This window comes from Diadema setosum, chromosome 15, assembly GCF_964275005.1.
Source record: "Diadema setosum chromosome 15, eeDiaSeto1, whole genome shotgun sequence".
Classification (NCBI taxonomy): Eukaryota; Metazoa; Echinodermata; class Echinoidea; order Diadematoida; family Diadematidae; genus Diadema; species Diadema setosum.
The window spans coordinates 3,240,772-3,255,542 of NC_092699.1; the positions used below are offsets into that span (position 1 = coordinate 3,240,772).

Genomic DNA, 14,771 nt, shown 5'->3' on the forward strand with positions numbered 1-14,771 from the left:
TATGTTTTGGGGTACAGAATACTCTACGTACATTGGCTTTTATTCTAGTTCACTGTGCACAAATGGATACATGTGAACTGTACAGTGTAGCACAGCAGGCAGTGTTGGAGACTTGAATGAGGGGCAGGTGCATGTGTACTATGTGATACATTGTTTGTTGATGACAGGAAGAAAGCCTGCAAGATGTGTACATTCAATGTTCATACACATACTGTATGTTCATGATGTCTACATTGTGCTGGTCTAAACTGTGCCTGCCACAAAGGGTCAAGTCGTGTGTGACCCCTGTATCACTATCAATAGCCATTTCACAGCGCTTCATGATTGAACTGGTAATTTCTGTTTTGTCACATCAATACGTGTTCAAGTTCTATCAGGTTGTGGCCTTGTCAAAAGAGCAAAAGGTCTCCTTCTCTTCTTCTTTTCCCTCTCTCTCTTTCCAAAACCTCTTTTTCTCTTTATCTGTAGGCAATTTAATAGCATTTCAATTCTGTATGTAGCATAGGGCCCCATAAAAAGTTTGACTTTCTCTTCTCTTCAGGAATACTACATAGGCTGCCATAGACTTTTGAAACAAAATAGATTGTCCGATCAAGTGTAACTCTTAATATAGTAAAACGGGCCCCAGGACTCGAGAGAGTCTGCACAGGAAAAAGACTAGCCTACATCATATCCACAGTGTGTGTTAATTAAGGGAAATGGCTGCAATACATGTATATACACTTGTACATGTAGGTACTAGATCATGTGGTATTGACCTACAAATACCACCACTCCGTACACTTGGCCTTTGGTGTGATGATATGTGTGTGTGTTTCATGCGTGTGTTGACAAGCCTTGTACGTTGGAATGGTTATCTATCACATGGTCTACTCCCACCTCATCTAATAGAGCTATTTAGTTTCAACCCACATGGTCTAATCACGTTTCGTCGACAACCAGTTCGTCTCATGACCATTTAGTCCAGTTGCCACTCGGGCTCATTACCAGTTGGTCTACAATTTGTACAAGTTTCCAGATGGGCTATCCCCATTTCGTCTATTCCAACAGTTTATTAGACAAAATGGAAAAAAAGTCCAAGGAGAGAAAATTGCAATTAGACCATCTAGTCAATAGACCAAATGATAATTAGCCAAACTGGGCTTTAGACCAAGTGAGAATTGGACCAAACCGGAATTAGACAAAACTGATGATAGACTATTGAGTTTAGCCGTAGTGGTGTTAAAGGGATAGTACAGTAGTGGTGGAGATGAGAATTGGGCTTTTAACTTTTTGCGAGATACCAAGAAAACACATGATATAGTACAGAGCATACCATTTTAAGAGGAATTCAAAGTTTATTTAATGAAAATCATGTTTGGAATGACTGAAACATCCAAAAACAAAGTAAAACAAAGTGATCGTAATAAAGTGTGGGTCCCACACTTGATTAGAATTGGTCTTTTTTGGATATCTCAGCCATTTCAAAACCAATTTTCATCAAATAAATATTGAATTCCTCATAGAATTACATGCTCTTTCATAAGAGGTTTCTCATTATCTTGCCAAATAATGTTAGAAACCTGAAATTAGGTCTCAACCACAACTATACAATCCCTTTAAATAGACAAAATGGGAAGTAGACCATCTGACACTGTATAAGCTGTTATTTTCGCGTACAGATATTTTCGTGAATGAGGAGGTCACTGATATTTTCGCGATGTGACACCGAGGCTATCGTAGGTGGTAGTATTAGCCTAGTGGACAGCGACATTTTCGCGTGTTGTTAAATTTGCTGTCCAGCTGTGATTCGCGAAATTCGCGAAAATGAAACCCTCGCGAAAATAATGGCGTATTATACAGACAGTAGTAGACCAAGTGGCAATGAACCTGTTGGAATACACTATATCAGTGCAGTTTAATACTGGTCAAATGCTCATGGCCAGGTGGAACGAAGAATTTTACCTCATACTGTATCCCTCGTCGAAACGGTAGGGTTGATCTCACAGGGAAAAGGAAAACAACAGAAACATTATGGAACAGAAAGCATTACCTCCACCAGCTGTAGATTTCACCCACTGGCAGAGGTACACTGTAACAATTCTTGCAATTCATTGAACACTTGCTCTCATGTAGGAGAGATGTTTTTTGGTGTCCTGTTAATCCTGGTACATGTATTTTGCTATACAGTGTAACTGCACTCTTGGCAAGCATTAGCATTTTACAATGTATCTTTTTATTCTACTTTCTCTGGGCATTTCTTTACATTGATTCACAAGATAAAAACAGTGTTGTTGTGCCATAATAGCAGCCAGCAGTATACAAGGTTGAAATTTGATTAAAGTATATTTTGACTTTATAAACAGCTTTTATAGCACAACACATAAGCTTTAGCATTGAAATATAAGGATTTGATTGTAGCCTACAATATGTAGAGGGCATTCAAAGAAGTTTTGCTCTTTATGCTAAACAATACTTTTGCAATCCCTTTGACCTCAATGCAGGGCTGCACCACCACAACCACCCCAGCCACAGAGCAACAAGAGGTTACAACAAACCCAGGCACAAGTGGACGAGGTAAGGATGCACACAAACTGGACACTGTGGGGGTCTTTCTAGGGCACCAGTTCCTGGTACCCTTCACACAGCACCCAAAAAGAGGCCTGCATATTATACCAGGGCCCCATTTCATAAAAGATGGTAGGATGGCAACTCTTGCTGGAATGGCAATTTTCAGTAGCAGCAGCCAATCAGGAAGCTGGATTCTTGTCATTTCCATGACAATTGCCATTTCAGCAAGAGTTGCTATCTTATCAGGTTTTCATGAAGTGGGGCCCTACATTGTATAGACATACAATTCTACGTACTGTATACTGTTCCAATTTAATACAAGCAGAATAAGGCTTTTTTTTTTGGGGGGGGGGGGGGTTGGGAATTAATTTTATGTACATGATGACTTCATGGAGACCAATGGTCATACCAACACTAGAGATTTGACACTGTGAATTTGGAAGAGCCCATCATTATTATCAACAGATGACAGCTTGAATTGGCAGTGCATTTGTAATGCTGAAATATGCAGTCTGCTTTATGAGCAGACCTCATATTATTCAATGTCATGTTTCCTTTTATCAGACAATCACACAAAGTCTGGATTTCATAGTGATATTCTCTTCAAAGTTTAGAGGACTTTAAATTTTGCTACATGTATGTATGTACAAATTGTATCAAGGTTTTTCACCTAAGCTAAGACTTCATTTTTTACACCAGATTTGATTTAGGATTTATATAAATGATAACACTAACATTTATGTGTGTCTGTGTTTGTGTGTGTGTGTGTGTGTATTTTTGTTTTGTTTTCATATTGCAGGTGGTAGATATTATGAGAGTGAATGTGGACAAGGTCCTTGAGAGAGATCAGAAGCTATCAGACCTGGATGACCGTGCCGGTAAGTGATAAGTATTTGAGCCTATGGGGGAAAGTTGTCATTCGACTCCCATTATAATATATGTTCTTGGTTCAGGCACTTTTCTTTCATTTATTGAAATTTTGTTATATAGCTGAACAAATAGTGTATATCAGGATGTTATAGATAATAATTTCTACTTTATTGTAACCAGACTTTGTTAATGTTCTGTGATTGTTAATAACAGGAATGCACTGTTAGATTGCTTGATAGGCCACTTTGAGTAGGGCGATCACATTACATGGACCATTTGTACAGCCAAATGTAATGAGGGTACTGGTACAATTCAACACATGGGAAAAGATCTATACCTGTCATGACTTTGCCAAATCAAGAATCTGAACAGAGACTATTGAAATCACTTAGCAATGGAGATTTTTTCCCCCATGTCTTTTCTGACTCATCAAATCCCTATTGTCAAACATTTGAATACAGCTACTGAAAGAGACTAGTAAAATATCTTCCTTGGGGAAAGCAAAGGAAGTTTTATCGAAACTACCTTAATTCATGATACCTGTTTTTCCACTTGTATTGAATTGCTTTGCCCTTATGAATGTTAACTTGATATTTGATGTCATGCTCTTTACACTGGTAGTCACTGTAGCATGAAATAGTCATGTATCGATGTCAGAGCTGCAGGGAAGTTGGTTGAACCTGATATGAAGTTTACTGTGCTAGAAATAATTTCATATAAAGTGATGGTAGTTTGCTGCAGTACCCATACAAGAGTTTTCGCAGTCGGTTGTGATACAATGTATTGTGAGACATAAAGAAATAAAAGCACAGTTTCATACAACCAGAATCATATATTGAGTGTTAAAGGCATTTTGCCTCTTGCAGATGGCGCAAAAGCTAACCTTTAGTTCTTTAAAATAGTTTTTGAATACCAGTTTATAGGGATAGAAACAACTATATAAATGTACATGTGTAATATTAATCAGCATAATCAATGTTAAGTAAATACAAAATGTGAACAATAGTTATAATGAAATTATTTCTAGAATAAACCATCTACAGTTATGGTTTACTGAGAATAAAAAAGTGATATTTTTCTTATATTTTAGGCTTTATTGCAAAATGTTCATATGGTAGGATGTTTATGATCTGGGCCCCGTTTTATCAAAAGATAAAATTGATTTTAAGTTTCCTTACCACACAGGCTGCCATAGACTTACAGTTGAAATCAACTAATCAAATGTATCTCTTCATAAAACAGGGCCCTGACCTACTCATATGCATCAAATGTGATAACTTGACCATTTTTAAATCACTGCCCCCAATGGTAACACTGTATCTTGAATAGGTGTGTGAGTCTGCTCTCTCTCTCTTTTTTTTTTTTTTGGTCACTTGTTTTAATCCTTGTTTCTTTTGTTTTGTCAAAAACAAATCTGTACAGATGCTCTGCAACAGGGAGCATCACAGTTTGAGACAAATGCTGGCAAACTGAAGCGGAAGTACTGGTGGAAAAACTGCAAGATGATGATCATTCTTGCAATCATCATCATCGTCATTTTAATAATCATTATCGGTACGTATTCACATTCATCATGACATAAAGCTGTGAATGCTATTAAAACAAGAGGAACTTCTGTACATCCTCTTTTGTTGGGAGTTTTATTTTCTTTGAGTTACTGTGGAATAGCCAGGTTAATCACATGTCTAACAATCACACTTCAAAGAAATGCCTAGGTTTGCTGTGGACATTTTTAACATCTTAATAATCATTCACTGTTCGAACTTTTGGATGTGCGATATCTTCCACTGAGTCAACACTTTATCATTGCTGAGGCTTGCTAGAATAACAGTGCACCAAAAAAGTGACATGTAAATGAAAGGTTGTGATTTACCGTCATGTGTCACGTTTGAGACGAGTGCTGTAAATGCTTCATTAATTTCCCTGTAGGAAGAGCACACCCAAAAATGGGATCCTGCAGTCAGTTTTGCAGTCAGTTTTAAAGTTGGTTCTACGGGTAATCCCAGGGTTTTCAGGCTGGAAAGAGTACTTCATGTACATGTCCCATACTGATTGATCTTATTTTTTTTTTAAAAAGTAATGGGTGCAGTGTGCTTGCCTTATTACCTTACATTTGACCCAGGTCATGTAATGATGCAAGAATGTTCCATTCATGCACACCCCTACTTTAAAGCTGTGGTATTCGGAAACTGAAGCATTCTTTCACATGATGGAAAATATCAGGGCATGTAGGCACACGTGCAGACCCCTGCTTTAAAGTTTGTTCATCCCTTTTGCAACCTTGAAAAATTAGATTCCTTTCATAATCTGGTTCTGAGTGACATGGGGTCGATTTTTAAGTTTTTTTTTTTTTTTTTCAAACACTGAGGTGCATTGCCATTAGATATCATACACAATATTGGAAGACAGTGTGACATTTTCAAAAGGGATATACTGTATGACTTGTAAAGATGATGTTAGCTGAGGTATCGTTGAAGGACAAATAAAACACATCTACCCTGACAATTGTTAGCTAATGACACGAAGGGCAGGTTTCAAGTTTAGCCCTGTAGCCATAGATTTTCTTGCTTACCTTTTTTTTTCTTTTTACCTAATTTTCTACTACAAACATGATTTTCACAGATGCACTGGGCACAGTGCATAGATTGACAATATGTGTGACATGGCATGTTTGTTTTCTTGGTCATCAGCAACTGTGTGCCAAAGTCTGGACAGAAAAGAAGAGTGCCCTTTATTTAAGATTTTGGTTTATTTTTTTTATTTTTTGATAAATGTATGCAAACTTGTCTAGCCTCATAATTGTGGTGGGTTTAAAATAATGTTTTATTCGTAGCATTGGTTGAAGCTGTGGCAAGTTTGTTGCATGGCAGTATGACTTGCATCAAAGTTTGTCAGAAAGATTTGATGTACTGTAAATGCTTTGCAGCAGCTGGGCTTTTCACTCCACACTCTTTCACTCAAGAGCAAATATGTTGGGCATGTAAAGCGATGGCAGACATAAATGTCGTTGGAATCGGCAATTGTTATTATGATAAAGATAGGAGGAAAAGGCAGTTGACAAACCAAACATGATGCATGTTTCTTGGACGAGTAGACTGTTATGGTTTTCTTTTTCTTTTTCTTTTTTAAGTGCTTTCAGAAAAATTGAATGCTGTCATGCTTTTTCTGCAGCTTGTATTTCACCTCGTTCACATTCTTTGTTTGCTACAGAGCATAGGATTATTCTCTGTCCATTTGCTTATTGAAGTAGACTGAAGCAAAGATACAAATTCAAATCTAAAAAAAAAACCAAAGAAGAATATCCTGGATTAAATTATAGATTTTGCACTCAATCTGTTGGTTTAATTCTGTCTAATTCTGAATCTAAAATACTGCCAATATGTGGGCTTACTAGCCCCTATAAAATTCTGAATTCCTGAGAATAAATGGCAGAAAGGTCTTAACTTTACAAAGTTCACTGATGCTGTAAATTTTACATATACTCAGCTATAGAATGAAGTAAATCATTCCTGTGTCGTGTATACATGTATATTAAGATATATATCATCTGATTGCATTTGTAATACAACATGTTCTAATCATTAATTCACAGATCATGTATTACAATATGCTACCATATGTACAGTTGCTGTACTTGTATTATCACCACTTCTTTATCTCCCAGCCCTGGAAATACAGCCCCTTTTAAATACCAGTTAAAATCATTCAACTCAGTATCTTCTCTCACAAATCACCATTTTTAGTGGGAGATTTGCTATTTTATCCTGTTTCCCCATTTTAGCAATAATTTCTGCGACATTTGATGCTTCTCACTGTAGAGTGTGGCTGTCATGACTCACTACAACATGTACACTGCACTTTCCCTGACCATACTTAAACCAAATCAAACCAAATTTGTGGCTACAGTTTATTCATCTACTTTTCTCATATTCAAACTAATGTGTTCTCAAAGATATATCTGCTCATAGTTTCTCATTCATTTTTGTTTTCATGTGTCTGATATTTCACATTTCCATGTTGTTGTTTTTTTAACCATTGCACTTTGTTGCAACAAATTACAGTGTGGACCACACAGGGGTAGAGGTCTGTATTTTAGTATAGCTGCATTATTTTCTGCCTACAAAGGTTTTCTTTTGTGTGTGTCAATGTTTTGACCAGTTGTGTACATTGTAAAAGCTGTATGTATATATTTCAACTCTTGAGAAAGCACACTACCTCTAGATTTGTGCTTACTTTATCAGAACTGGATTTGCTTCTTTTTATTCCAAACATACAAACTTGAAGAAGAAAAAAAAAATGAAAATACAGGGAAAAAAATTAATCAAAGCTTTTACACTGTACTTTATTTGTACACCTGCAAACTTGATAAGAGCTCGAGATTCTCTGTTTCTCAATACCATGGCAATGTCTGTTGATGGCTGCAGTTGTGGTGTGTATATTGCAGAGTCTGGACTTCGTAATTCCTAAGTGTATCAGTGTGTGTTTTGATTAAAATATTGTCTGATCATGTTTTGGCATGCTGGTCGGCTCTTTGTGACTTCACACAATTTGTTATAATTACGGCTGCATTTATCTACAAATTTTCTGAGGCAGAATCACGATCCTAAACGCGTTTGAGGCATTTTCAGGGGTTAGATTTAAACACAACTGTGTTTATGCGTTTAGAAATGGCATTTTGAAAGGCCTTTGAAAGGGCGCTTTGAAACGTGTTTGAGACCACGATCGCCGTTCTGTGAGTAGATTAACGCATTGCCGTTTTGAAACGCGTTTTGTATATCTTAAGGTCAAACCCCAGCTGTCTGGTTGTGCTCTCTATCCATTACTTGTGTGTGACTGAAGAGGCATGTTTGCTGGTACGCAGTTCACCTTTACTTGCCGGGTCGAATGGCGCAAAGTAGCTGTGCAGTGACAACACTCGAATCCCAATTGTATGATGGTTAGATAAACGAGGCACCCCTTGAAGAGCGTTTCAAACCATGTTCGCAAACACCATTCCAAACGCGTTTTAAAACTTGATTCTCTCCCTCAAGTTAGATAAACGCAGCCTATTAAAATGCTCTCATCAGATTTTTCCTCTAAAGCGTACGCTGTGCTTTGATATGATGCCACCCCACAGCATTTCCTGCAGAAATGTCTTTTGCTGTTTTAGAAAAATGTTCTGCCAGGGAAAGAAAGGATGTGAGTTGGCAGTCTGGTTTCATAGGAGACGGAGGATGAAATATTAAAGCAAATTGATTAAAAATAATGACACACTTGTAGGATATGTGATTTTAGCTGCTGTAATATGCACACCAGTGCTAGCCAACAGAAATAAACATGCTATGGCGAAACAGAGGACCTTCAGCACAGTTTGTGTTGCATGAATGGCATACATGTGAGGTACAACTGCACTGCAACATGCCAGTGATTTGTCTGCAAACACCGTTAAGTAGTATCATTCTCGATTTCCACTAACATACATAGTTTTATGTCTTGTCTGCCTTTCTACGTTCTTGTAGTATATTATCTAACATTAGATGGCTTTTTATTGTATTTGTCCCCTAAAATCAGAATGCTGATGTTAATCACATGAAACTACTAGGTCGCGTTTGCTATGAAAATCGTCAATGTTTATGCATAACGATCTGATGTTTATGTTAACAATCTTTGATATTGTGATCTTAGAATCACAGCAAAATTGTAATTGTTTATTATGGTGGGGGGGGGGGCAGGGGGTTTGGGAGTGAGTCATATACAAAGTAGCGATATCTCCTGCAGTTTATTATTGCTGGAATGTTGTATGTTATGTCTTGAAGCAAACATGCTGCAACCGTTTCGTTTCTTTTGTTCTTCCTTTTTTGACAAGTCATCTCGGATTACATGTTAGAGGGTCACAGTCCTTCATTACGCATTGAATCCCAGTGGTTTATCTCTTCCTTCCATTATGATATAATGTAGATGCATTTCTTGTAATGCTTGCAGAAAAGTTGGGTAGCAACAATTAGTTTTTACCATCAGCCTGAGGCCAACCTTTAAATCGCAACACTGTTCTCAAACCTATAAGTCTGCAAACTGAATGTGGTGCAGTTGAGCAAAAGGCTATAGCAGCAATATTCTTTGTCACCGTGAAATTTGAACATCGATCATTGGCAAACCTCAAGAGGGATCTCTCTGAGTTTTTATAAGACTTTAAAAATGTATTAAACTTGTCAGAATAACCAGTTATTATACTTACAGGCAACTCACAAACTCGAGTTCTTATACAGTTGTAAACTTGCATACAAGGGTTGTATTTTTACGTCATTTGATTTTTTCCCCCCATATTTGCACCAATGCAGAGTGTATGGGAATGTTTACCACCATGCATTCATACCAAGATAATGGCATTGTTTCCATTATATGATATCAAAACTTACCACATAACAGGTAGTATGGGTCTAGATTACGTACATGCTTGATTTACACTCCCACGTGTCTGTATACAGTTGTATATATTGCACATACATCGTACATGAATGGCAGTGTGCATGGAATGTTTGTCATTACGTATGATTATTAGCCTGTGCCTTGTTACAGATTTGTCAATGGATTGATTGTGATAGAAATCTTACTGTCACTTCTAATGCCTATTGTAACACATTTTGTGCACTGTCATTCTATTCTTGTTGCATATTTATGTGTACATCTACCAATAGTGCTTTCCCTTGACCCAAGTTCATCTATAGAATACCAAAGTGTGGTGTCAAAGCCATTTATCGGCATGGAAAATGGTTATAAATAACCTCACCTGGCCTGAATATCTGTGAATGCTATTGTTGCTAACCATGCTCGCACGCGGTTCTAACCCAAGCTATAACAAAAGACTTTGACATCATCACTTCGGTACTCTCTGTGTCTTGATGGTACAAATACCTACCTGTGAGCGTGTTCCTAAGAATCCTGTGATGTGCACATAACAATGGCAAGCCGCATTGCAGTAAAACTTAATTGTATATACCCTTATGTTTGTTAAGTCGTTTCACATCATGTATCAAAATGCTGCAGCAGTATTAGTGTTTTATATTTGCCAAGTTTCCCCTGTAAGATTGAAATTGGGTCTTCTACACTGCCTTTACTCTCTTTTTCTCTCTCTCCACCTTGAAGAATGAGGGATGCATTATTCCGATCACTAAATTATGGCATTATTCATTGCAGGGTCTATCCGTTTTTATTTAGTTGAGTTTTAATAGGGACTTCACCCTACATTATTTATTCCAATTAAATTTTGTTTTGTCTTGTTTGTGCTTTCCAGAAATCAGAGGTTAGAGTAGTGTGTTTTTAAATTGCTGAATAGTTGAATAAAATAGCTAGAGAAAGAAAGAAAGGAAGAAAGAAAGAGAGAAAAATGGAAACAAAGAAGAAAAGGGAGAGGGGAGAGAAAGGGGAGAATGTCATTGCCACGAAGAACAGTGCTCATGCAGCGCAGTAGCTCTGCTCTAGTTAAAGAACAGGGACCATGGAACAGGTAGATGGGGGGGGGGGGGGGGTGCTAAGGGTGCTGCAGCCCCCCCCCCATACACACACACACACACACACACACACACACACACACACACACACACACACATTTTGGGCTCTTTGAAAAAATAGAAGGAAAAAAAAAAACCCACAGAAAAACTTAGAAAATATAATAACAACATGTATCTCTTAAGGGTTCTGCCCAGATATACCACCCATGCAAGCATTAATGCTATTGACCCTTGACCCCCCCCCCAACACACACATACACACTAGAAACATTCTGCAGCCCCCAGTAAACACACACAATTGTACCAATTTTATATGCAAAGCGCATCAAACCAGCAAAGTGGGGCTCCCTTACTCATACTTCCTTGAACCCGTCCCACCCAGTCCCCATGCTAACTGTCCCTGATGCCCGGGGATTAACTCGTGTCAAATTATCCAGTATGCAGCAAAATCAAGATCCCAGTCATGAAATGTGATTCATGTCATCCATGTATTAGCACGATCCAAGCATGGCATGAGTAGATATCCATGCATTAACATTGACTTGCATAAGGTCATATGTACACATGCATAGTGTCTATGCTGCAGAGCTGTTGTAAAAAGGTTCAAATTTGCTTACCCCCTTCCTCCCTTTGGACTGGACCAAGATTCACATGTAGTCAAACGATGAATCTAGGTGTCAGTGTGCCTTCCGGTTTACTATTAAGTGAATACAGGAAACTTTAAAAAAGACTTTCTCAATATGAAAAAAGAAGACAATATTCAAGATATCTTTACGTAGTGTGTGAAGTATCGTTTTACTGTTCACATGAAAGCTCTGTTACCTTCAGCCTCTTCTTTGTATAATGTATACAGTGATGTGTGGTAGTTAATATTAATGCCCAGATATCCGATGGCTGTGGTTTGTTGATAAATCTTTTTGTCATCATTTCCTGACTATTTAGTGTTATTCTTTCATAGGATAGATTGAAAAGAATCTACTTCATTTGAGCTTTTTTTTTTTTTTTTTGCTTATACATGCAATATCACTTTGTTTCAGTTACCAAATTTACAACCAATATCCTGACATCTTGTATAAGAGTATATGAGTTCCTGTCTTGACCTTTTTTTTTTTTTTTTTTTTTGGTGAATTTCTCACTAATTTTGTGCTATTTGGATAGGTAGCCTTCTGACTAAGCCAATTTTAGATTACTTATGAGATAGAAGAGTGACCAGTGGGGCTTTAGAATTCAAAGCCCCGGCTTATGGTACATGCAGCTGGTATGAAAAGTAGCAGTTTTCTCTAATGATGTGGTGCTGTTATTAATTGCGTTGTTCCCCCTCTCAATTTGTCTTTACAGTTGCCGTTGTGACAAATGTCAAGAAGTGAGATTTTCATCAAGGATCAACGTTAAAGTGGTTACTTCTGCAAGTTAAAGCAACACAAGCATCCCGTTTCCCTAGCAACACTGGAGGTTGGAGCCCCCATCAGTTCAAAGATATGATGTCATAGGTCATCCAAGATTGAGCGTTTTTCAAATGTCAAATTTCTGCTACATGCCAAACCAGTCGAAAGTAATCACATTCAAGCCTCATTTGTATGTGTTCTGTAAAACACAACTTTGTTATCAATTCTCCCCTCTGCTTTCAGTAATACTGATCATAATTTGATCCAAGTTATTTTCTTGTCAGTCCCATCAAACAAAGCAAGGAAAGATATTTACCAATTGCTGATACAAGCAACTATTTAATGCCACACTATCACTGTCCTTACTATTCATATTATTATATTGTAAGTAATTATTGATGATGTTGTCAAGAACAGTACACAAGGAATGAAGGAACTAGCCCATAAAGTGTTGAGACTACAACAACAAAATGTCTTCATACATGTATACCTTCAGTCTTTATGAAACAAATAAGGCAGATTTTGCTTTTCTTCTTAGGGGTTATATACTGCAAGGTTTTTCAGTGTACCCCTACAACTGCATTGTAGTTTATTAGCTCCATTATTATTCTTTAGCAGCTACATCTCATTAACATTTTATTCAGCTTCAAAGACCTTAATGGCTCAAGATTTATTTGAGCTCATACCATAGTGTAAGACACATAGATCTGAGTGCACTGTAAGTTGACTGAGGGATAGATTCCCTAGTTTGTTGAAGAGTTGATTAATGTTTCACAAAGCTATTAAAGATTAATTGTCTATTAAACATGTTTTGCATTTTTATTACAGCTCCAACATGTCCTCAGAATTCTGAAACTAGAATTTTACATTTCTCACCCCCACCTTTATTGATTTACCTGTAAAATACTGTATGATACTTGCAATACACGCTATAAAGATATATGCGGAGGATTCTCAATTTCTTAGATTGAGGGGAAGGTGATAATGTAAACATGGAGTTTTGCACATTGATTGTAGGCTCAATGCTTTCTGGGCTACCTATATTCGTTGTAATTGGTAGATTCTAGTGAGTATATTTGTAAGAAATGACTTCATAAAATGAACAGAGATGAATTGTGATAAATATATATCAGCAAAAAAAAAAAGAAGAAAAGAAAAGAAAAGAAAATGATAATAGAAGATATGAGAAAATAAGAAATATTGCTTCATTATGCTGTGCATAGCAGTTCAACACATTACCTAGAGAAAACACATACATGTTATTTAAATAAGAGAAGACAAATTAAAAGCATGTATGTGAAATGTATGTATATATTATCCTTTAACTCTGCAATCCAAATAACTATCTGTAAAGTGTTTTTTTGTTTAGTATATTAAATGTTAGATCTGTTTCATTATGAGACTTGTATATTGGTGTTGAAGGACAAAAACATAACAAAAGATTCAGCACCATGTTATCTATATTGGTGGAAATGTTTTAGCTATTTTTATTGCATATATATATATAGGTAGGTAGTAATGTATGTGTTGCAGTTTAACTGAATTATACACTAAGAGCCATGAGGTATATACAATATTACCCGCTTGTATTCTATGATTTTGACTGGTTAATCAGGAATTCATGTGACTCTTGAAGAAAACGGCCAATTGTAATCAACCAAGTAGCTTAAAATTGGGAGGATGCAAACAGTATGCGAGAATCTTTTGTGCCTGCGAATGTGGCATCATGTTTAACGATGCTTTCATTACACTGATGTGCAATGTAGTACAGTGTCACAAGTAACGATCATCACTCAGTCACATCATTCAGAATTTTAATAGTCTGTATATCGTTCTCTCTGGAAGGGTTTTCCCCCTAAAAACAAAAAGCAAACTTTTGAATAATGATCCAGGTACAGCATGGAGCCGTGTTAAGTCTGTTTAAAGAGTATCCAGTGTTTGTAGCACACCAATGACATGGGATGAAATATGACCTCATGGTGAGACAGAGAGCCATGAATACTACCATTCTCTGTCTACTGCTTGGTCATGTAACTTGTTTTAGAAGTGCCAGGGGAAGGTTTGGATACCTACCTAAAGGGTTGGGAGGAATTGAGTGGCTAGCTGTGCTTGGATTTACCCACTCATTAAGTCACATGGTGTGCATACCCCCTATTAATGCTACATTTACACCATGTTCCTGGCGGCCACAAGAGTCACCTTTGAGACCCCCATGGACAAAACGGGATGAAAGTGAGACAACGCCGGGGGGGGGGGGGGGGGGGGGGGGGGGGGGACAGAACGAGCAAACATATTAGGCCGTGATTGCTGTAGTTGCCATGTCAGATTTTTAAAAATGTCGAAAAAATTGTCATGGCAGTCACGGTGCAGATGAGGAAATTTAGTAGGCCATATTAACACACGGTGAACTCAAAACGTGACAGCGTATAATAGGCCCTAACAAAACTTGGAGGCAGTCCGTAGTGCAACGCAACAGGAT

The 14,771-nt window shown here is 37.4% G+C and overlaps 1 protein-coding gene across 1 annotated transcript in view; it reads left to right on the top strand.

Annotated features, from left to right (window-relative positions):
* LOC140238977 (vesicle-associated membrane protein 3-like) overlaps window positions 1–14,540 on the top strand; it is a 29,898-nt gene extending 15,358 nt beyond the window's left edge. Inside the window, exons 2-5 of the mRNA XM_072318873.1 lie at window positions 2,484–2,556; window positions 3,350–3,428; window positions 4,843–4,974; window positions 12,246–14,540. Of these exons, the coding sequence (XP_072174974.1) occupies window positions 2,484–2,556; window positions 3,350–3,428; window positions 4,843–4,974; window positions 12,246–12,274 (313 nt within the window). The 3' untranslated portion in view covers window positions 12,275–14,540. The remainder of the gene's footprint in view (window positions 1–2,483; window positions 2,557–3,349; window positions 3,429–4,842; window positions 4,975–12,245) is intronic.
* The last annotated feature ends 231 nt before the right edge of the window (window positions 14,541–14,771 follow it).